Source organism: Perissodus microlepis, chromosome 12 (assembly GCF_051167445.1).
Source record: "Perissodus microlepis isolate ML-2025 ecotype Zambia chromosome 12, ASM5116744v1, whole genome shotgun sequence".
Taxonomy (NCBI): Eukaryota; Metazoa; Chordata; class Actinopteri; order Cichliformes; family Cichlidae; genus Perissodus; species Perissodus microlepis.
In genome coordinates this window covers 19,026,445-19,050,637 of record NC_140472.1, presented here as the reverse complement: position 1 = coordinate 19,050,637, position 24,193 = coordinate 19,026,445, and the positions used below count along the sequence as shown (strand labels likewise).

Genomic DNA, 24,193 nt, shown 5'->3' with positions numbered 1-24,193 from the left:
CCTATAAGTGGATTCTTAACTTGTTTTAGGCAAGCTGCAGCTGACTAATATGTTGTTGACTAATATGCTTTGTGTGTTTCTTATAAGCTTGTTGGAAAAATGTCCATCTTAATTTTCCAGCACCCTTCAAATGGTCCAGAATGAGTCCAAAAGATGAGCTAATTTAAAAAGGAAGAGCACCAATTCATCACACTGGAAAAGCCAAAACCAGTGACAGTTTGGCACATTTTTATTTTCAATCATTTTATTGTCAGGGTGTAGACCTCTGAGTCTGTCTACTTCGCTATGAAACAAGCTGATAATTCTGTAATATTAGGTAAATATTTATATTATTTAATTATTATTGGTGCTCAGAAGTGTACCAAGTGAGACAAACTTAAAGTTGTGAGAAGAGAAAAATCCACAAACATCTATAAGTAAAACCTTGGCAGAAAATTGTAGGCTCACATGTGTCATAGTACCAAAACAGCTTATTTAAAGGATTGCATTTCTTAAAACACATCTACAACAACATTTCGTAGTTCAGTTACTGATTATCAGAATTTGCTTTTAGCTTCTAACACTTTAGATCTCGTCAAGAAGGTAAGTGGGGGCCAGCAGTTCTGCGGGTGAGGATGTCTCAGCGTTACCTGGCCAGATGATAGCCTCCAGCAGTGTCACCCTGCGAGTCAGAAGCTCAAGGTCTGCCTGCAAGTTGTGGAACATCTGCAAGCTAATGTCCTATCAGAGAGCAGTGACAGGGGGGGACTGTGTGAGGGTGTGGAAACACGAGCCCGAGTCCTGGGGCTGCTCGTGACTGTTCCCACCCCTCGGTAGGTAGAGTGGGGGTTTGAGTCGCCCACCTTTGACCCCTGCCTAAAGCTGACCCTGCCGCAGGCCTCCTACTCACCATGAATACCGATCATAGTCTCGAGGATTAAAACCCTCTCGGCTAAGATCTTCAGCGCCTCTCTGATCTGATGTATTCCGTCCCCCTGTGAAGATAGATACAGCCGTCAAGGTAAGGAGCACAAGCTAAAGAACTGCTCGCCAAGGTGCAAGTCATTTTTCTCAACACAGTCCAGCAGTTAGAAGGTTAAAACAGTCCACACATCTGCCCAGCACTGTCAGACATTATCCATTCCCTGTATGTCTCTACGCCGCCCTCATTCTCGGAGCATGCTTCCATATATAGTCAGTCTCTGCCATGCTGGGCTGGGCAACATCAGCATGCACATTATGGACCTGCATCATGCTGGTGACATAACACTGTTCCAGGATATGCATTTGATCATGCCATCTGCATCTTTTTGTCAGGCAGCAGTTCAGCCAGGAAAATATGTTTGCTTTAGTGCTACAGTTTCATTCTTAGCACTGTGGTTACAACAGTAACCCACCATCACCTGACAGAATGAAGCCAGACTAGATTTACTCTCAAGTCCGTTGTCTTTTGTTAAAGGATGAGCTAACAATTCACGAGTCATACCTTCAAACAGAACACAAGTAGATGAAAAAGAAATATAGAGCATACAGAGACAGCTAAAAGTGTAGACATCACAAAAGAGAGCGTGCAGACAATAGCTGATGATTTGGGTGATTCCCACTACAAAATGCAGCAATTAATACAACCTTATGTTTAAAGAAAAAAGGCAAAGTTATTATAAACAATGTAACTTTAGAGATGGCAGCAGCATTTCTGATTCAGATTAAACTATGTCAGATTTGGGACAAAGGACGTTGTTATTAAGACATTGATGGTCTCCAGAGAACAAATTCTAGTTTGTGAATCATCTCCTGAATGAGCTGGAGGTGAGCATTTGTCGTTTTAGTGAAATATCTTAGCGTTATTGGTTAATCACCATGATGCTCGATACAGGTTTTCAAAATCCCCTCAGGATGAGTCTTGATCCTCTGACTATTCATCCTGCATCACAATCACGTCAAAAGTTTAATCTATCAATAAACCGCACCTCCTAGAAATCAGTAAACCTATTATGCTTGTTGGCTTTAATGCAGCCTCACAGACACTCTTTGGAAGCTTACATCTACTTTGCCTTTTTTCTGTTTTTAACCGCACTCTGTTATTAGTCATTATATATACTTTTAGTTGATTAACACATCCAGATAAGAGAATAGTTTATTCAGTATAGCAATTTAGGACAAATTCATGCATGGTTGCATTGGGGGAGAAAAGGGGATAGCTGTATCCACTCCACTCACACCACATCAACACCTCTAAACCAACACCACCCACCACTGACACATATGGAGTGATTTGGCATATACATTTCACACATTTCCTCTGTGAGTCACTGAATATTCGATAGTCTGTGAAATCAGTTTGTTTTAATTCACAAGGAATAATAAAGAATTTTGCCTTTAAAAGGACGTGACCGCATCGAGCTGTTCTCTTGGTATGTTTTTGTATTTTTAGATGTATATGCCAAAGTCAGATGCTGAAAAGATGACTGTGAAAGGTAGCCATGGGGACAGCAGCTTGCAGAGGGAGCTTTAGGGTCAAGAGGACAGCAGTCCAGAGCACACCCCGAGGACCAAACAAAAACACGTTAACGTACAAACACACACAGATCAAAAGCTACAGTCATATATGATCAAACATAAACAACAAAGTAAAGCAGAGACCACGTGACAATCAACAGTCTGAAAAGTCTGAGCCTGAGAGAAAAAAAGATGCTGCTCAATCACCACTTTGTGGTCAATCACCACCACAAATATGGTGACTGTAAACAGATCAAAGCATAAACTGAGAACTTGGCTACACAGTGAACAGATGATGACATGAATAAAAATATCTTACATTTGGATTGCTCTTGTAAAATGAGAAACAAGCGAAAGAAATGTAAGGATTAAGCATACGTTTCATGCCTAATATTAAAACTTTTGAAACCTCCTGACTACGACTTCTTGTTCAGGCTGTGTGTCACCATTTGAACTGTGAACTACCAGCAGCTGGCATCTTACCGGCAATCCCTTCTCTCCCGGTTCTCCTTTTGGTCCTGGTGCTCCCTGTGAAGAAATGTTAACAGAAAAATTGGTGTGATGCAGCAGTTCACATCAAAAGAAAGAGCACATTCTCTCTCTGATTGCAGCTTTTTTGTCAGTGTGGTTTGCAGTGCTGCTGGTGAATGTAGTTTATACTAAAATAACCCAATATGACAGGGTGTTGATATTCTCCCCTTTTCCACATGCAGAGGTGGCTTACCGGCTCGCCTCTCAAGCCCCTCTCACCCGGGTAACCTGAAGGTCCCTGAAAAATCAAAGACTTGTGTCATTAAGTTGTCAAACAAAGAAAAAACAGCTAAATCTTTCGAAAGAGTCCCTTAAAAAAAAAAAAAACTAAAGCTTTTTCCCCTTCGATACTTCTCATTAACATTGTGGTTGTGAAAAAGAAAGTACATCCTCTCTCACCTCTAAGGTTTTACATATTAGAGCATAGCAGAAAAAAAAATCATCATTGTATAGTTCTGATTATATTCCATCACCATTTATGGAACAAAAACAAATCCAAATTCAGAAGCAAGACAAAACCGCGAAGCGAAGAAAATCTGAAACAGAATGGCTGGAAGAGAAAAGAATCGTTGTGTTGCAATGAACCAGACAAAGTCAAAAACCTGATTCAGATGCTGTGACGGGGCCTTAAGAGAGCTGTGCATCAACAAAATAACAGTGAGCCAAAATTCTTCACGCTGATTACAGTTGCTTCAAGTTATTACTGCTAAAAGTGGTTCAAGTAGTTACTGAATCATGGGGATTATGATGAGGAACACATAGAATCCCATGAAGATAAAATGTTAATTTTTTGTGTTTTTAATATTTATATTATTATTATTTTTGCAAGAGAAGAACGCACAAAGTGACATATTTATGGGTTGATTGTTGTATGAGATATGAAAGTCTGAAGACATTAAGCACCGCACATATAAATCTAAATAAACATGTACTTGCTTATTGAATCATCTGATTGTCTTGCATATATTATGTTCTTTAACTGCATTGAGAACATGTTAATAAATATTGATAATAAACTAATATTGTCTTACTGTTACGCACTGCACTGCATGTGCTTTTTTACTTTTCTCTGAATATGTCTACAAACTTGTCTTTTAGCTAAGCTTTTTATATTTTCAAAAATGTAATTAACATGCGCTGTGCCTCCATCCAACAAATCAATAATCTAAGCCAAAGTTTACTCACTCTCTCCCCACGTTCTCCCTTTGGCCCCACGGGGCCCTGCGTTCCAGGCACTCCAGGTTTTCCCTGTTTTGAGGCAGAGAGGAAATTGAAAATGACACAGATAAATTTGTACAAAAACAAATCTAATGCAGCGACTATCGTGCACTGCTGCGCTGTGAGCAAACTTACATTTTGTCCTGCTGGACCAGGAGGTCCTACCGGGCCTTTAGGACCTGGGGGACCTGAAAAACAGATTAAAAGATTTATATTAGCACAAGAGTTTTGTGTTTTACACATTTTTAACCTGACATAGTGACACACAGAACCTGTAGGTGTTCATAAGTTTATGTTATCAAAGCCTTTATCTTCAAAATGGAGAAGAAAGATCAGTGGAGATTATGAAAAGCATATTAAAAGCAATAAATATAAAAAGCATCACTGACAGGCATCAGTATATACAGTTAGGTCCATAAGAAATATGGACAGAGACAATCATTGACTTTTAAATGAAACAACTCAGATGCAGTTAAAGTGCAGACTTCCAGCTTTAATTCAGTTTGTTGAATAAAAAGATTGCATAAAAATGTGAGGAACTAAAGCATTTTTAACTCAATCCCTTCATTATAGAGGCTCAAAGTAATTGGACATATTTAATAACTGAAAGCTCAGTCATTCATCAATGAAAGCCTGAAGTCTAGAACTCATGGACATCACCAGATGCTGGGATTCCTCCTTTTTCATGTCCTGCCAGGCCTTTACTGCAGTAGCTTTAAGTTTCTGTTTGTTTGTTTGTTTGTTTGTGGGGCTTTCTGTCCGAAGTTTCATCTTCAACAAATGAAATGCATGCCTAATTTCTTTAAGATCAGGTGACTGACTTGGGCATTCAACAATATTCCACTTCTTTGCTTTAATAAACTCTTGGGTTGCTTTGGATGTCACGCAGTCTTCGTGCAGTCTTCTCTTTATGGTAGACTTGGATATCAAAATGTCTGCCTCCTGGATAGTGTTGTTCACTTGGTTGTTGTGAAGGAGTTTATCATTACCATGCAAATAATTCTGCAATCATCCACCACTATGTCTTCTCTGGACGTCCAGGTCTTTTTGCATTGCTGAGTTCACCAGTGCTTTCTCTCTTTCTCATTATGTACCAAACTATAGATTTTGCCTCTCCTGCTATTGTGGCAGTTTTTCGGATAGGTTTTTCTGTTTTCGCAGCTTAAGGATGGCTTGTGCAGCCTGCATGGAGAGCTTTGGCTGCATATACCCTTAAAAGAAAACTGAAATGAAAGCGTCTACACATTTTGTCCATGTCCATTATATAAGTATAATTAGAATTATTATTAGAATCATAGAATGTTTCAGAAAACAGGTAGAAAACCAAAACTTGTGTCAGTGTCCAAACTGTACACAATAAAAATATAATAACACAGAAAAAGATCATAACACAGTGAGATACTGCACAAGATGTTTGTTCATTCAAACTGTAAGACATGCAAATGAGCTGTTTTCATTTTGCATATTTGAGTTTGTTTAGAGTGTATACAGAGTTGTGACCACACCTAAGTGTAGTCATCAGTGTGTGGACTTGTTTTTGAAGGATATTTATTTTTTTCTGGACATCTGGTTAGGAATGAAAAACATTTACTGCCTGTAACATTGCACCAGTTTGGTAGTGGCTCAGTGATGAGCTGAGGAGGTATATCCATGGAGGGATGTACAGACCTCTACAGGCTAGGCAACAACACCCTGAATGCCATTAGGTATCAGGATGAAATCCTATGACCCACTGTCAGACCCTACACTGACACAGTGATTCCCGGGTTCCTCCTGGTGTACTACAATGACCTTATGTAGGGGAAGTATGCAGGCAGTTTGGAGAGGATAAAAGAATAAAAGAACTGATACCACTGACTGAGCCCTGCACACTGGCCTGACCTAAACCTAAATGTTTTTTGTCCCACGTTGCATCTCAGTGATCCCCTGGTGCAGAAGACGGGGGAGATCCCCCAGGACCTCGTCTGTCTTCTCATTAGCAGCCCCAGTGTTGTCAGGCATGCATACAAGCACGTGGGGGGCCATACAAACTACTATTGTTGATATTTTGGCAAAATCTACTAACCTGGTAAATGGACTGATTCTTATATAGTGCTTTTCTACTCTCACGGAGTTCTCAAAGCGCTCTATACAACATGCCTCATTCACCCATTCACACAAGCACTTTATCTACACTTAGTGCTTTCTAACGACATTCATACACATTCATACTCCGATGGATGCATCGGAGAGCAAGTTGGGGTTAGTATCTTGTCCAAGGATACTTGGCATGCAGACTGGAGGAGCCAGGGATCGAACCACCGACCTTCCAATCAGTAGGTGACCTGCTCTACCTCCTGAGCTACAGCCACCACCTGCTGCATAATTTTTCACTTTGATTTTTGTGGTGTCTTTGAATTCAGTCCTGTAGTTTAATATTTTTTAATAAAGCTGTTAAGAGTGTTTAATGCTCACCAATAGGTCCGGGAGGCCCCTGAGGTCCTGGAACAGGTATCCCTCGAGAGTCGTGGAAGGTGTTGGTGAAGAAAGGGTCTTTTCCACGATCTGGAAGTTGAAACAGAAAATGCACGTGTGTTTAAAGTTAAGCAGAAGCTATTGGTAAAGTTAAAATAAATTGCTTTAAGTTAAGCAGAAAAAAAAATCCACTTTTGTAGCTTCACCATCTAAACAAACTCTTAAAATACCATTAATTTAGTTTCCTCAGTTATAATACTGAGTTGAATTTATTTGTCATGCGTTTCATTCCATAAAAGGAGACTTGTGATATGAGTAACATCATCTGTCCTCCCGATGAGCTCCACAGAACAAATTATATTTTGGTTATATTTCCATATGGTGTTGTTTTTGATTAGGTTCCAATTTGGTAGCCAAGCTCGATAAGCGAGCCATATTTTGCATGTGCCAGATAAGAAATTGGTCATTCACCAACATTTCATAAAGAAGCCTGTGGCAAAATATCTCATAATAAGAAACATGAACTTCTTGATCCAACTGCATGCACCCTGTTAGGCATCTTAGTGGATGGTTAAGTTTTTGTGTGACAAATCAGCCTTACCTCTAGAGGGCAGTGTACTCCAATAAACAGTCAAACTCAATCTAACGACTTCGCCAGGGCAGTAAAATATACTAAACTGTAGTTTGATACGTATTAAAAGTTCAACATGACATAACAAAAAAGTTTCCACTGTTGAACAGCACTGACTGTGCATGCACAGCCACATGTGTTCGAAGAGGAAGGGCCAGTTGAAGAGGGTGGTTCATGTGTGAATGTTAGAGGAAATGTACGTTTGTTGGGTCATTTTATACTGTCAGGAAACACAGATCCAATCACAGCATGAGGCCTCAGGAGAATTAGAGAGAAGGTGGAGGAGGAGAACCCAGAAACATCCTTCAGCTGCCTGATTCTTGTTGCACACCACTAAAAAAAATCAGGGCTGCTTTTTTGTATCTGATACTCTTCATTTCCTGCTTACAACAAACTGGAATCTGTGGCTTGACGTAACATGAAAATCTGCTCGAGCACTAACAAACACTGAGGTCATGCTTTTAAACAGTCCTGCTCTTAAGTACTACGTGTTGGCCGCTGGTTTAGGAACCCTCTCCAGTCCTGCAGACGGGAATTCCAACATCCTGATGCAGATGTCGAAGCCAAATAATCCAGTGTTTTCCAAAGGAAGCTCTGCACAGAACCCCCGTCTTATGTTCCCTGCTGTTACTTTGATGTGAAAGAAATGACCCACAGTTTCGGAAATAATCATGCCAACCTCAAGCCTGCGTCTCCACACAGGAACCCGGAGCCTGCAAACGGGTGTGCTGCATATTTTGTTTTTACCACTGAACCCATGTATAAAACCCGCCTGTGTGCTGACCCTGGAAGAGCTGGTGTGGGCCCCCATCTGTCTGTCACCCCCTCCACCCCCACCTCTTCCCTCAGCTGTCTGAGCGACCTACATCTGGAAGCTGTTGAGTGACATCAGGGGTGGACAGGTTCTCATCCCAGCATGTGAAGTCTGTGTCAATCTCTCTGTCTCTGACTCCATTTAACACTCTTTGATTCTGTCCTACTTGGCTCGTAGACAACAAGGAGCAAATAGCAGTTAAAGGATTAACGTCATCTTGCCTGTTTCCTATTCTCTTTGTTTCTTTTGTAAGGCTGCTATAGACACGTGAACATTAGTTTAAAGAGTCAAGCTGGAAGTCTTTAAAATTGATGTCACCCTGCCTGAATCTGTGTGCGTACACAAGATGATTTTGTTTGGACATGGAGTAACAGTGTCTGGTTTGGCTCAAAAACACACCAATTAATGCGAGAAGGTGGTGACATCTGACATGGACCTATTTACCATTTGGACATCTAGGTCCGTTAAAAATAGGTTATGAAAAGTCATAACCGGAACCAAAGTAAAAGAGCAGAACATATTTTTTATAAACAAAAAGGAATAAAGTCACATTTAAATGGAATATACAGCAAATCAAGCGGAAGTGGGCTGTTTTTAAAAAGTCCTAACAGTTGACGTCCTTTGAGATGGAGATGCTTTAGTTTGACAATAAAGAGACTGAAAATAAAAAATAAATTGGGGTTTATGGAGTTAAATAGAAGTGTTGTACCCCAAACCCCCATCTTTGCTTGAGGCTGACAGCTGATGGCTACATTACTAGGTAGTAGCACAGCAGTTAACAGCAGTTAAGCGAAAAGGTGTAAAAAAAAGTTTAGAATAAAAAAATATTTTTTTACTAGTTCTACTAAACTGAATTTGAACTTTGCTCCTTAACAGCGTGAAATGATTCGATTTATCAAAAACCTAAATGGGTACTTTAAATGTTTGTAGTGAATTAGTGTCATAATAACTACATGAGGTCTCTTAGTTGCGCAGGGTCTTACTGTGGTCTGGTTCTGGGATGCGGGCACTGGCTGGTGCTGGGGAACCTGCAGGGCCTGGAGGCCCTGGTGGGCCAGGCGGGCCTGGAAGACCTCTCCCTCCTGGCAGTCCTGTTGGACCACGGGGGCCTGGGAGTAGGCATGACAGAAAAATCACCATGGTGACAGACATTCTGTACAGCAGGGATGTGTCACAGCAAAATAAGACCTGAGTTTCCTCTGAAGAGGCACAGCTCATGGCAGAATGATAAATGACTGTGGCTTATGTGACGACAAGAGGACAAACAACAGAGAGGAAAAAGATTAGATAAAGTGTTGAGTGATGCAACATAGTGTCTCTTAGGAGTGAGTGTGTGTCTGTGTCTACATGTGGAGTAAGATCAGGAGCTAGACTGAACAGGAGAGGTGTATAAACTTTCTTTTGTCTGTAGTTAACTAGAAGAGGGTCTTTAATTTACCGGTGCTGGCATCTTTACAATGGGAAATTCAAATAAACACAATAAACTCTGCAAAGTGTTGCTTGGACTGGTTCACAGTAAATTAAATGCTCTCTACATAGACAAAAATGGCAAATCTGTAAGTGCACATAAGCAAAAGGGATCCTCGTCATCCCCAAGCGTTATTTTGAAGATGGAAAAAAGCACCACAGTGACATCTGACCTCATTGTTTGGATTCCTCTGAGGTCAGGCTGTATGCTGAACACAACCTCTTGCCCTCCACCACCTTTTTTGTTTATATACTAAATGACATTTCATTATTTACAGATTTTCAGCATAATATATTGCATCTGATTTGACATTTTTACTGATCGCAGTAAAGAAACAGCAGCAAAACCAGCTGCTTTGGCTACTTCATGAAGATTGCAAGCTGCAAGCTGCAGCACAGTGTTCAGAGGGCCAGAAAAAGCAGCTCTTTAAAGCCTTTGTGACATATTAGGGAAAACAATCTCAGTTTTTCTTCTAGGATAATGGTTCCCCAGAGCAACTATGGGATGATATGGCAAAATATTAGTCAACATTTTAATACGACTCTCCTGTAAGTTATCAGGGCTCGTATCATATCATACAACATCACTTCTCCTAACTACAGCTGTTCACTTTTGATTTTTCCCACAACCTCTGGCTTAAGAAACATATTTATCTACATTTAGCATGACACTGGATGCATTCCAGGCCTCTGTTTATCTTTCTCTTTAAGTGTTCAAAAAACAAAAACAAAAATCAGCAAAATAAGAAAACCACAGCGCTGCTTTTGGATACCTATGAAGTAATGGAGATAGAAAAACACCAACACCAAAGGGGCACATGGAAATCATAAGGCTCTGGGATTTCGTATACGTATCGCTTGTGTTCATTTCAATTGAAGTCACATGGTGGGTTTGTAGTTCAGCGTTTGCGCCAAATCTCATCTTTACCCAGCAGCAGGCAGAGAGCAGGGGTCACATGTTAGCCTGAGAGGAGAGGCACTCCCTTCACGATCCACAGCAGAGGAATAACAGCTTATAGCAAGAGCAGATGTTGTGACACACTTATAGACCACCATTTACTTTATTCATTATTCAAGTCACAGCTGCCTCCGGATTTATGTTTTTCCCCGCAGGTCATTTATTATTTGTACATAACAACTGAACTCTGAATCTGTGAAACAGATTTATGATCCCGTGTCTGTTCTGGCTGCCGACCATGAAAAGCAACACATGTTGGGGAGTTTATATACAGTCAGAAAACAAATACTTTGCTACTTTGCTTCTGGAGCATGCACTTTTTAGAAGCCTATGATTTTCAAAGCCAACCAGCAAAATACTCAAATTCCAGTAAGTTACCAGCAGGCCTCAAGGGGGGTTGGATCGTCCCAGCATTTAGTGCTGGAGGGTCTGCAGGCCGACTGAGAGGTTTGAGGGAAAGACAAACACTCTGGACATGGACATCACAGGTCAGGAGGAGATACTCCCCTGTTGTTTTCATAGCCCTTTGGCCTCTTGTTAGCCATTGTTCCACAGACAATAGTGACTAGATAGGCAATAACTAAACAGCTGATCTGACATACCCTCTCTCTTAGTGACACACATGCAACTTTACAACAGGACGAGGTTTATTTGTTACTCTTATCTCTGCTAACAAAGACCTTTTCCTTGAGTCCACCGTTACCTGCTGGTCCAGGGGATCCTTTTGATCCAGGGGCTCCAGATGGGCCCCTTGCCCCGGCCCCCCCTCGAGGCCCAATAGGACCTGGGAGCCCTTGAGACCCTGGCTTCCCTAAGAGAAGGAAACAGCCATGAGTAATCACAAAGCCCTAACTGGTTTACATCTTAAGTAGTTTTACATCAACTGAAAGGCAACTATTGTTACAATTTACCATCTCTGCCAGGAAGCCCATCTCTTCCCTTTTCACCCTGAGGACCTGAAATTAAAACAGGAGAGGTTTGATAAAAACAATCCGAGTAAAATCCACCAAAGGATGAGGTGCAAACAGTCACAGGAAGAATGTGTCATTGTGTTTATAGGTCAGTATTAGGGCTCATTAAATGTTTTAGCTAGAAAATAAAACATTTTTAAAGTGCCAATTTTATATACATTTTAAAGGGCTAGTTAATTCTAACAAAGGAAACTGATTTCCCTTACCTAGGCAACTCTTGGGGTTTATGTAAAGCTTTGGTTGTAGTGATTTTGGGAATACTTTATTAAAAGGAAGCAATTTTACACATCAGATTTCATTTGCAGCTCTTCCATTATTGGAAACAGTCGTATAAAACCTGCAGGGAGCAGCGTAAAGACAAATGATTTCATTTAAATCAGAATCAATTAAGGTCTTATTCAGCAGAACCTCCACCAGAACAGTTAAGCAACACCTACACATAGTGGTGCTGAAGAACAGGCAGAATGAGGAAAATCTAAACCAAGCCTTCACTATGCATTACATAAGAGTGCACTTTGGCCTGAAGGTGGCACCAGAGGAAAACTCACAGGGTGCTCGTTTAGAAATGGTTTATCCTGTGGGGAGAAGGAACTGGTTCAGAAAGATGTTTTATATTTCTGATTTACAAATGGATCAGGGAGCTTTTTCTTTGACACAGGGAGCAGTGGATGAGCACTGGGGAGTAACTCAGCCAGAGCGGTAGACCAAACTGCACTCAATTTCTCCAGGTTTGTCTCATTTAAGACCAATAAAAGTCTTTAATTTGAAAGTCCAGTTAATCAAATCTTTCTCTTGCTGATGGTATAACAACACTGATGACTGTGTCTTTAGCTGCAGCCAGTGCTGGGCTCAACTCCAGGAAAGGAGAGGACGCTCACAGAGCTGAAAGAGAGCTGCACTCTGACTTTTGTTAAAGGAAATAAGTGCGTGTGCATTGGGTGAAACAGGATACGAGCAGAGGTGTGCAGGTAGCGAGCAGGAAAAGCTGCAAGGAATGATTTCTGACTTAATTATTAAACGTAAACGTCGACGGAACTAAATGGAAATGCCTAAACTTGACACATGACAGCAGGATACACCTACCTGCAGGTCCCTGCTCACCAGGAGCTCCCTGAGCGGGCACAGCCCCCATCAGTAACGAGGTCTCTGGAGCAATTCCCACTTTACCCTGAAGGTGGCGATGCGATATGGAGGCCGGAGCTGTGAGTAATTGGACCTGGTGCAGGAAAACATAAAGCAAGCGCAGGTAATTAAAACAATACGATTGTTTAATGTAGGCCAGTCACGTTCCTCAGCGTTTCACATGCTGCGTCTGAACAAGTAAAAGTCTTCACCTTCTCCTCCAGTGTGTTCAGCCTGTCGCTCATAGCAGTGATTCGACTGCAGTTGAGACAATCTGAAAAACAGATTTTAGTTGGAGGAATCAGACATGTAAAGATGTGGCATACCTACTTTTAGGATTAGGCTTAAACTTTTTCTTTGATAAAGCTTATAGTGAGAGCTGGATCAGGTGACCCTGAATCATCCCCAATTATGCTTCCAAAGGGTCAAGCTGCTGGTTGACCTCACATGATCCACTGAGCACCGCTCTTTTACTCTTTTCACTCCCCGTGTGATGAAATGTCATTAGCTTTGTGCCTTCTTTCTCCTGCGGTTTGTTCTTTGTCCTCTATAGGTATCATGTGCAATGTGCTGACCCCATCACCCTGCTATTGATTGTTATTGTTATATCTTCGTTTTCCACCCTGGGCCTGGTTGTGAGGTTTTTACCTCCTAAACGGGAGCTGTTGTCTTCCCTCTGTTACCAACTAAATTACCAAGTTCTTACTTAAACCATCTCCCTACCTTTGTACCTAAAAAATCTTTTCCTCACTGTGTTATGCATCCTGAGATTAATTTTGTTGCGGTTTGGCATTACAAGAATAAAACTGAAATGAGAATTGCCGTCTAGTCAAAATAATATCGTATTCACAGTTACTTACTGGAGATTGCTTCTCCCGTGTGTGCAGGTGGCCGGCGTAGAGTAGATGGTTTTCTTAATGCCTCTTGAGCTACAAGCCGGTTTCCTGCATCTGTTTAAACCAAAAGACAAAGTGGAATAAATGTCAGTTCAGTGTTTTGCATTTGAAGTTTTTATGATTTCCTTAGCTTGACAACATAATATTTAGATCCCAAAAGGTTAATTCTGTTCATCTGGACGTAGCATTTTCAGTGGGAGAAACGTTTCGCCACTCATCCCAGTGACTTCAGGTTTCCCCAACCTTATAAGCAGTACCTTTGCACAAAGGTGGTCAGTGAGTGTATTTTCCAGTTTACCAGTGGCATTAGAGCTAAAATGATTGCTTGGTTTAAGTAAAGAGACTAAGACAGGAGTAGGCAACTCCAGGCCTCAAGTGCCGGTGTCCTGCAGGTTTTAGATGCGTCCTTGATCCAACATGGCTGATTCAAATTGCTAAATTACCTACTCACCATCTCTTGAAGTTCTCCAGAGGCCTGGTAATGAACTAATCATTTGATTCAGGTATGTTGGCCCAGGGTGAGATCTAAAACCTGCAGGACACCGGTGCTTCAGGCCTGGAGTTTTCTAACCCTGGACTAGGACAACGCTTGTCTCTGATTCTCACTGCCAAGCTGTAGGATTCAGTATGCAATTTTGTGTTTAACCTAATGTCATCACTCCAAGAATTCAGTTACAGACTGTGTTGTGGGTGCTATCACGACGTTTCACATAGATGAAATTGAGCTGTGCTGTTTCTGTCCTCCAGGTGAGCCAGACAGAGCTCAGAAAGGGAAATTAACAGTGACAGTTGCAGCTCTTGTATATGTTACATTTCCAAAGAACAAACACTGTGCTGCATTTCAGCCGAATTGTTTTGCTTTTGCCTCGTTCCGTTAAGGAGGATAGCATCGTAAGGCCTGGGAAAGAGGGCGTGTGAAGACAAACAATAGTTTCCTTGTTGAAAAAGAATGGGGCAGTCTCGGTCCGCATTCTGTTTTGCCTTCATTTTATGAAGTGTGGGAGTTTGTGTCCCAGGGTTGTAGATGATTTGAATGGGCAGACCTTTGTGGAAATGCCTCCATTGTCTGGCCTGGGCTGGCTGTGGTTGGCCCAGGTGCTCCTGATACAAACAAGAGGCTGGGTTCAGCACCTCATTAGCCACCAGGAAGCATGCCTTTCCATTCAGTGGCCAGCGGCCACAGTCGACGCCAAGTGCTACACTGAACGAAGCCATGAAATAGCACCTGCAGCACAGAGGTGAAGCAGGACAACGGCATTTTTCTTAAACAGCTTCACGTTTTGTAGCATCGAGATGTCATAATCTGTCTCTATGCACTGCAGGCCCGGAAAAGGAAAATAGAGCGTTTACTGTCATGAAGGAAGAATGAATGTTTTGAAACCTGAGACGTAAAAAGCATAATGAGTTCAGATATTACCCAAAGAGGGGAGAGTGAAAGGGCAAAAGAGGAGTATGAAAAGTACACAGAGCACATGGTTTAGGGTAAAGTGAGACTGCTCCAATAATACCCCCGCCCCGCCTCTCCTCGACCTCTGTGCTCATGATTTCACTGTTTTGGGTTCTGGGTATTTCTCAGAGGATTACAAGTGTAGATGGATTCAAACCATGTAATGTTATGGCATGACCTCCGGATTGTAGAAAACTCCTCCATGCTACAGTAACAACATAAACCTTGCACAGAGACGAGGACATTTCGATGTCTGCTTCACTCTTCTGCAGCGTACTTCAGTCTACACGGAGGAAGGCGGAGGAAGGCAGAGGAGACAAAGAGACGTGTCTATGTGCATGCACATCCTGCAGGCTTTTCTCTGTGAAGCCCACTTCATATAGATGGCTGCATTCAATTACATAGGTAGGGGGTGGGGGGCTCAGGATAAGAAATCTAGCTCTCCCTCCTCCCCTCCTGACAGCACGTCTTTTCCCTCTAAAGTAAAGAACATTCAAGCGCCAAGATCCCCTCACCCACACTCGAGCTATTGTATGAAGCATTATGCCGGCTTTGGCACAAGAACTATAGCCTCCCACACACCTCTTGCACACTTTCTCTGTCTCTTGGTCTTGCAACAACAAATATTGAAATCTTCAAGACCCCTTTTTTTTCTTTAGCTTCTCCTCAGACAGTATCACTTTACTACAAAGCCTGTGGCGTGCACGCATGCGGACCTGAAGAGTGAGGATGACTGGGATGCCCCAAGAGTGCCTCCATTGCTCTGCTGGCCAACAATAACTTCATCACAGTTAATGAGTGGCCCCTGATGGACACGGTTCATCGTATCCCCTATTTGTTTGAGCTTACTGGGCTAATTGCCCCAGTGAGAGGGGGATCAAAAAAATGTGTGAATGCATCTGATCTTTTTACCCCGTGTTGCACTGGGTTCCAATCAGTGACAGACTCAGAGTTCTTCATTAGAGAAAGACCCCTGCAGAGAATTCAGCAGACCAGAGGCTGCGCTGACATCAGCCAGCACTTGTTAAGCTTTTCTCTCTTTTGCACAGAAATCTCACACAGAGTTGAGTGAGTTTACAAACCCTTTCTGGATTTTCTTTGATGCTTCTGGTGCAATAATCTCCTAGGAACATGAGGGAGAGATGAGCAAAGGTCACAAAGAGAAGGTTATCTTTTCCCATTTCAAAGTGAGGGTGCATTTTCGAGAACGAGCAAAAGGATCGAGGCAAAAGTGTTACAACTTTTAATGAGGGTTCTGAAAAACAAATCAGTTATTCGACCTAATCTGACATTTATTATGGAGTTCTGAAGTTATCCAAAAGTCAAAGGGAGATTCTGCGCACACATTTAAGCATGGCTAGACCATTGAAACTGCATGCTTAAATCCGGGCAATAAGTCTGCCAAGCCGCACACGTAACCATGTAAACATCAGTTGAAACCCTAACAGACTTTCTTTCCCTCTTGTATTTCCTCTGCCTCACACCACCACAAACAAAACAAAGAACAACACTGGAGCTGAACTAATCGTGTTGTGCTCTTTGCATCTTATATCCAAACTCTCCAACAGAAACAAAACACACTAACATTTAGTTATGCATGTGCTTTAAATATGTCGGTCACTGCATTTGGATTTTACTGACAGAAAGTATGTTTAAAATAGTCTAAAACAAAAGTAAGACACATTGAAGCAGACAGAAGGAGAGTGAGTGGGAACTTGCCAGGGTAACAGACTGCTTTGTGAGCCAACAGTAGAGACACGCTTACTGTATGCCAAGTGCAAACGGGGCCAAAAGGGGAAAGACCTGAAACTGAACTGGTTTTTCAGTAAAATTGAAAAGTTAAGAGAATGCAGCTTTTCAATTTGGATCCCAGAAAAGCATTAAAAACTTGTTTTGCTGTAACACCTTTTTTTGTGGTCGCAGCTTTATTAAAAAGTTATTTTTATTACTTGAAACTGAGTCGGCGCCAAATGCACAATGAACAGGGCTTTAGCAGAATCTCTATGATCTAAGGTGTGTGTGTGTGTGTGTGTGTGTGTGTGTGTGTGTGTGAGCTCTTATGTAGCATTTTGTCTGTGTGAGTGTGAAAGAGACACACACACACAGGGCTCTGTTATTAATGGACCAAGGTCATTCCTTCAGTGATACTCTCCCTGTGAAAATAATCTTGATGCTAAGAGGCCAGTTAGCCCTGCCAACCAGAGCCTTTAAACACACATCTCACACCCAGCTGCACTGACTGCCTGATCCTGGAGGCTCATAACCTCCCGAGGTTTATTTGTTCTCCACAGTTTGCGGACTGACTACCTCTATGAACGTATGAGTGAAGCATTCGCAGTTTTGTCAGCAGATGGTGGATGAATATACGAAGATATGCCTGAGGAGCCTTTAAAGGGTTGTCCGTACTGTTTCCCTGCATCCTGCTGTGATGCATCAAAGTTGGACGTTCCTGTTAGGAGATACAGTCCACGGTGTGGAGGCAGCCGTGAACAAAAAACATCAAAACGCACACACAAACACACGCGCTCACACTGAAGCGAGCAGACACAGCAGAGTACAAGGTCCTGATCCGATCCATCCCTGTCTGGTCAATTAGCTGAGCTCAGCGCTGCAGCATCATTAGTGACTAGGCGCTGACAGCCGGCCGGGGGAGGCGTTTGTCTCTGTCTCTGACCCCGGACAGACTGAAGACTGCTGCCTTCAGATAAACACACTCACACACCATCGACCCGCAGAGAACACCGACTCCTAGAAATAAGTCAAGCTGAACAAGGTGGCTGCTCAGAACATATGTTTGCTGAGCAAGCAGTTTCTTTTGTCTATTCTGAGACATTAATCTGATATGGATTCATTCATGCTCTTCTTCCACTTCCACTACCTCTAATGCTCCTTTCCCCCAAAAAATATATTCAGTATTTGTGACTTCTGAACATCAAAAAATATACAAAAGACACAAAAATGTGAAACTATAAACTAAACTGAGAGATATGAACTTTAAGTAGAGACAAACATTTGATCCAAATCTTAATCTTAATCTTCCTGTAAGGAGACACATCCACATTAAATACACTTTTGTTGTCCTTGCCAATATTAAATGCTGTATTTTTACACTTAGCTACATTTATTCAGTCACAGTGGTCTGCGGTCTAGTACCACAGAAACCAGTGCTCCCTTCAAATTATTCCAATGAGTTCCAGTGAGTTCCTTGTAGTCTGGGGTCTATCTATCTCTCGCCAGCTGGGATTGTACTGCACTGGTAACAGGATCATATTAGCAAAATATCCCAATCCATTCTTGATGCTTGGCTCAAATCAGTCTTAACTTATGTTTAAGTCTATTAAAGGAGACCCTCCCTGCAGCCTCCCATAAGGCTGGCAGGTGTCTGAGGGTGTCTGAGTGTCTGAGCGCCATTGTTTACTCTGCCTTCCCAGGGTGGCAGGTTTCTTTTATTAGGTGATTGACTTAAAGGTGGGATGCACATCGTCATTTCCTTACTTCAGAATTGCCACTCTGTGTCTTCTACCTCCAAGTCTGAGTCATAATTGCAGGTAAGAAGGAAGTGCAGCCTTGCCTCTAACGATGGAGGAAAACAGGAAAAAAACAAAAAAAAAAGAGGTAAACAGAGCAAGACTGGATCTAAACTTTTACATTGCAAAGTTTGAAAACACGGAGGCAGCCAGCCCACATCTGGTCTCTCTTTACACATCTAGCTGAGGTGATCGAAAGGCCCGCTGCAAATGAAACCACGCTACAGCCTCAGGGACCCTGAGGTGAGAGTGTGAAGGGTCAAAGGTTTTAGCCTCATGCAAACACATCTCACCTAATCAATCAGTGCAGACACAAAAACGCAGAGCAGTGGAAGGCAGCACACCAGAACCTAACCGCACCCGCCACAGAGCTGGACCTCCATCAAGATGAAAATAATCGATTGCATTTAGTCTGACATGCTTTCTGTTTATATTAGTCACATGTGTTTTTAACGAATTAACGAAAGAAATGAAATGCCTTACTTAATATGTGATGCTTAATTTTGCATTTGTCCTCAACAGTTAGTTTAGTTTTTAAACAGGACACATAAATCATCCTGTATGTTCAACCTGTTACCAAACAAATTTAGAGAGTTAAATCTCTGTAATTTACAGTGTACTAGAGATTTAAACTTGTTCTCTGCTGTGAGATTTCCACACTGGTGCACTTGTAGTGTTGGTTTGTCAGAATGAAGAGGGCTGCAACTGTAGAAACAGAAATGAGTTTGAGTTGTGTGCCGTGAAAAGCGTAAAGAAAATGTTCTGATGCTCCAGACAGAAACTCAGCATTCAGGATCAGAATTACAGTCTAATAAAAGAAAGCAATCAGTGAGGCATGGCGATGTTTGTGTAATTACTTTTACTGCATAGAGGTAGGAGGACACAGCTCTGCGCAGAATGTCAAAATAAAGCAGTTTGAACTTTATCCTGTTTTAGAGTTGGGGAAAAGAAACTTAAAGTCGTATTGTGCACAGAGAATAAATTAGACTGCATTGTGAAATTTTTAGCTCACTCTCTTGCAAAAGGTAGTCCAGTTCCAGCAGTTTTTCTAGTCTATACTGCTGTGGAAACAGTTTATTCCAATTTATTTTATTCTGGTTTATTTAATTTGTTTGGGTGTTTTTTGCCAATTCAAATTGATCCCTTACAAGAAAGGGAGCAGTTATAAGACGTTCTGATGCCTGCTTATATAAGTATATACATAAATCACTTATTGTGCTTTATGTGATTTGGAGTTGCCCAAAAGAAGCATGCCTGCACAGATATCTCTTTAACAGTCCTGCATTGTGAGCAAACACATACATATACTGCAGATGCAGCTCAGTTTGAGCAGAAGTTTTCTTTGGGCTGTGACTCTGCCAATTCTCACATCAGTCCTTTCAGCTCCTCCAGCCCATCCAGATGTGCTTGCACACAAAACCTCTAATCTTTCACAGGAAGGAGGAGGGTCTCCCGCCTCTCCGCCAACTTCTCTGTCCCACACAGGGCTGTCTTTACCTCACTGTCCCTCTCACTCACTCTCCCTATTGCTCTCTGTTTTTACAGCAAATGCCTGTAGTGATGCTGATGTCAGTGACGGGGTCTGCATCTCAGTCTGGCTGTCCCTCTCACCCCCCTCCCCAGCAGGCGGAGGTGTGTAATTACAGAGCAGTGCTGGGCTGAATGGTCTGACTGGTGGGGTGACTGCGGTCTGCTGACAGAGGTGTTTGTCTAGCCTAAAGACATGTGCTCCCATTGGCATTCTGGGACAGGAGACTGGTCACACTTGGCACGGACAGCTGTGAGGTAGACCTCTCTGCACAGGATGTGGCATAACTTCCCCTCCCTCCCTCCCTCTCATCAAGCTTCCTGCTTCTTGCATTTTCCAGTAAGTTCCATCACGAGAGACCTGCAGCTATCTGCCCCACATCAGCTTAGACTGGATACTGGAGAATACCTGCAAGGCACTTCTAAATACCAGTTAGAGGAAAATTGAGCTTTGTTTCCCAGTCACTCACCAAGTTCACCTCTAATTACTAAGCAGAGCAGCTCTTGTTCCACAGTTTGTTAACTGCCTGTTTAAGGGTGAGTGTGTCTTGGCTGTCTCATTGCAAGACGCTGCCTGATTGTCCACAAAAGCAGGAGAGGCAGTCTATGTTTAAAGAGAGAGCCACAAAAAGACAACGGGTCTGGTGTTTATGTAAAGCCTCAAAAATTCAAATGAATTTAGAAAAGGAATAAACATTATTTGCTGCAGTAAAAGTAGCATGCACACACACACACACACACAAACAAAGAAAACAAAGCATCACCATATGGCACAATGGAAGCAATTTTCTCCGTGCCATGAAAGCAAACAATGCTGCGGTTTGTGTAAAGTGGCTAAAATTAGTGCTGGGTGCATTTGTCAAACTGCAGCATGCTGACCTAAGACAGTATGTGGTCGGGACAGGGTGCACTACAAATCTGCCCCACAGTCTTTAAACATTTCCACTTGAAAGCAGCAGATGTGTAATAAAATCATGTGGCACAGGCTGACAATCCAGCTCACACCCTTCAGCTTTATTAAGAGAGACACAATAACGCAGAAGTCTGACGAAGCTCGGCTCCTCCCTCCTGATCCTTGTTGACCCAAAAAAAGCTGCTTAGTAAACTTTGGCTTGGCGACGTTCTCCCTTTCAGTGATGTGCAAACTTTCTCTTCTCCTCTGCGGTCACCAGGGAAACGAGTGAAAACAGGACAGCATGGCTACACACCAGCACTGTTTGATTCTCTTGTCTGTGACCTCTCCATAAAAAAACACTTCTGACACACAACAGCAATTAAACCCCACCGCTCTTCTCAGCCAGAGGAGACCAACAAGCCATAGCTCTGAAAATATTCAAGAACAGAATTAGTCCCCCACAGAGACATACAAACACACACGAGCTCTGACTTATTCACTCAAAGATACTGCTTTTGACTACACAAGCTTTAAATATCATCAGTGCTACAGTAAGCTCTATAACAGCTTGCTTCTACTGCAATTTTGCTCTGATTCTGTCCGCTGTGATATCAAGGTGCTCAGCCACGTGACTGCTGGGATGCGAGAGTGCGGAGGCATCATCACAATGAAGTCCAGTATTATTATTATTTTTTCTATTTAAGTTTCATTCAATTTATAATCGTTAAACCCTAATTCACAGTTAGAAATGCTGTCAACACAAAAATGGCAAAAACTGCAGTTCTTCAAGCTGCCACTAGAGGATGGCTGTGTGGCATGAAATTGGTCACAAAGAATCCACCATAAACTTCCTCGTGATTGTTTTGGTCGCAGCAGTCACCAGTAGTTTATATAGAAAACACCAACTTGTCTGCAAACACTTGTAAACTACTCTCCAAGCAGTTGTGAAACAGTGAAAAGTGCAACACAAACTGGAAACGGAGACTGTTTGCCTTTCAAAGTAAAAGCTGCACCATTTTTGAAATGTGCTGATTGCAGTGATATGGCACAGGGTCTCCGTTTCTGGTTTTTGTTGCACATTTTCTGGTTTCACTAAAGCTTAGGAGAGTAAATGGCAATCGATCAGAATCAGAATACTTTATTAATCTAAGGAAATTCTGTAAAGTTTCTGTAGACAAGGTGATCTCTTCTATTCCATGGGTGTGTGCTGCAACCCGTTAGCAACCATAAGAATCACAAGGAGGTTTTTTGATGCTGTACTGCCTTTGCAGCTGATTTCACCAAGTGACAGGCAGCAACCTTCATAAACCAGTCAGGTAATACACATTTTTCACTAGTGACCGGAGGCATACTTGTCTCAAACCCTGTGTGACTGAGGCCTAACTTAACACAGTTTACTACAGAAAAAAAAAATGTTACACTAAAGCTAATTTTCCCCTAATTTTCTTACCTTTCAAAGTAAAAGCTGCACCCTTCTCATCATTTGCCATCTTGGTGTTTTGAAACTAGTAAGGGGTGGATTGGACTGAGAAACCGAGGATACTGGATGCTTGTTGGCTACTGCCTTGAGTGCCGCTGTTGTGAACTCAATGTGATCTAAAAATAGTGACTGAGGCCATCAAGTCATCAGAAAAGTGTTTCCTGAGCTCACAGAGGAAGGAGCTGAGGGTTGTTTTATACACAAAAGTCTTCTATACACAGAAGTCTTTCTGCAACCAGAGGAGTCTCCCACTACTGGTCACTAGGAAGAATGCCGTTCTCTTTGCAAATAGATTTTGGGGTGCTTTTAGCCTTTATTGCAACAGGAAAATGGGGAGAAACCCCAGGGGGAAGACACAAATAGCTTTGTAACAGATTCAAACCTGGGCCTCTGCATTAGCCTATGACATATGGGTTACCTACTCAACCCAGTGAGCTAAACCAGAGCCTCCAAAAGAATGCAGATTTAAGACATTTCTGCTGGCTTTACTTTTCAGACCCAGAAGTATGCTCATCATTTACACTTTCTAAGGTCCACATTCTGCAGAAACAGCATACAGGCTGAGCTCTTAAATGTTGAAGCAATGCAGCATTAGTTGGATGAAATGCAATGACCTAACTGTTTTTTTCACTGTTTCTCACATGAACTGCCTTAGTGGCTAGCACCAAATAAGCTTCAATTTCATGCAAGATGAGATGTTAAACACAGAAAATCTTGGAGGAGCAGATATATCCAAACAAAGGCTATTAAGACTAAACATAAAAGACGCTGAAGTGAACAATGGCTAAAATAACAGCAGAGCAGTGGTAAAGTTTACACTCTGTAGCTCTCTGCAAAAACACACTGCTGAATTCCTGGGCGCAAGGCCCTTCTACTCTGACCCTGCTCATTATAATACAGAAGCTCTGTGCCCACAGCTACAGCCAAGAAGAGCATAGGTTACTCCACAACGCTTCAGCCAAACGTCCTGGCTCACGTCTTCTGCTGTACACACTCTGTGCTTGGTGAGTAAATCCTTTGCCCTCTGTTTGAAGGACAAGTCCCATCCAGCACACAGTTTATTTGTCCAAGGCTAGTCTGAAAGCTCACTTATTATGGCTCAGAGGCCTGTTGCCACACCAGCCAAGTACAATTTCCCTGCTGTGGTATGATATGTGTGTGAGCACACATGAGAGTAAGTCTTCTTAAGAGCGAGGTTTCAATAGCCGATATTTTTCCTTAACCACCCATGTAAACAATAAAAACAACTGAGTCTCTTCTGACAACCATGCAGAAGGAGCCATGACAACCAAATACAAATGGTCCAGTTGAACACAATGACTGTGCGATAGTGACAGCACTTGTCCATCCAGAGCCAAGATGTGACTGCCAGACTGTAGATATTCCAGCTTCCCTCAGGACGATATTCTCCTTCAATAGCAAACCATAAAGCTGCCTCAGTCTGCAGGGCTATAAACAAACCGAGAGCAGCAGACATGTGTGGTAAAAAGTGGGCCAAATCTTTCTTCACAATTGTTTCAGTTTTCCTCATGATTCAGCTTCTTCCAGAGTGCATTGTCCGCTTCCTCCACCATAACAAATCATTTGATTTGTCAGTTTCCTTTGGGATTTCTCACGTAACACCCTAATCTCCATTTTGCCTCCATAAGCATGGCTCATGTTACTGTGGAGGTACTGGAGTCCGCTCTGAGGTTTGACAGGGTGAAAAATGCTAGATGTAACACACTGAAATAGCTAAATACCACTGTTTCACCACATGCTTTAAAGCAGGACAGAG

At 42.2% G+C, this 24,193-nt stretch overlaps 1 protein-coding gene across 3 annotated transcripts in view; it reads right to left on the bottom strand.

The window, feature by feature from the left end:
• Positions 1-24,193, bottom strand: part of emid1 (EMI domain containing 1) — a 55,869-nt gene that overhangs the window by 1,341 nt on the left and 30,335 nt on the right. For 2 of the 3 annotated variants that reach the window (XM_084946857.1, XM_084946856.1), the window contains 12 exons: positions 13,505-13,594; positions 12,857-12,918; positions 12,606-12,738; positions 11,463-11,507; positions 11,255-11,362; positions 9,110-9,235; positions 6,682-6,771; positions 4,363-4,415; positions 4,195-4,257; positions 3,203-3,247; positions 2,962-3,006; positions 890-974 (listed from right to left, as the gene is read on the bottom strand). In XM_084946857.1, coding sequence (XP_084802983.1) covers positions 890-974; positions 2,962-3,006; positions 3,203-3,247; positions 4,195-4,257; positions 4,363-4,415; positions 6,682-6,771; positions 9,110-9,235; positions 11,255-11,362; positions 11,463-11,507; positions 12,606-12,738; positions 12,857-12,918; positions 13,505-13,594 — 945 coding nt within the window. Of the gene's footprint in view, positions 1-629; positions 721-889; positions 975-2,961; positions 3,007-3,202; positions 3,248-4,194; positions 4,258-4,362; positions 4,416-6,681; positions 6,772-9,109; positions 9,236-11,254; positions 11,363-11,462; positions 11,508-12,605; positions 12,739-12,856; positions 12,919-13,504; positions 13,595-24,193 lie in introns of all 3 variants that reach the window. The other variant, XM_084946858.1, reaches the window with a different exon arrangement.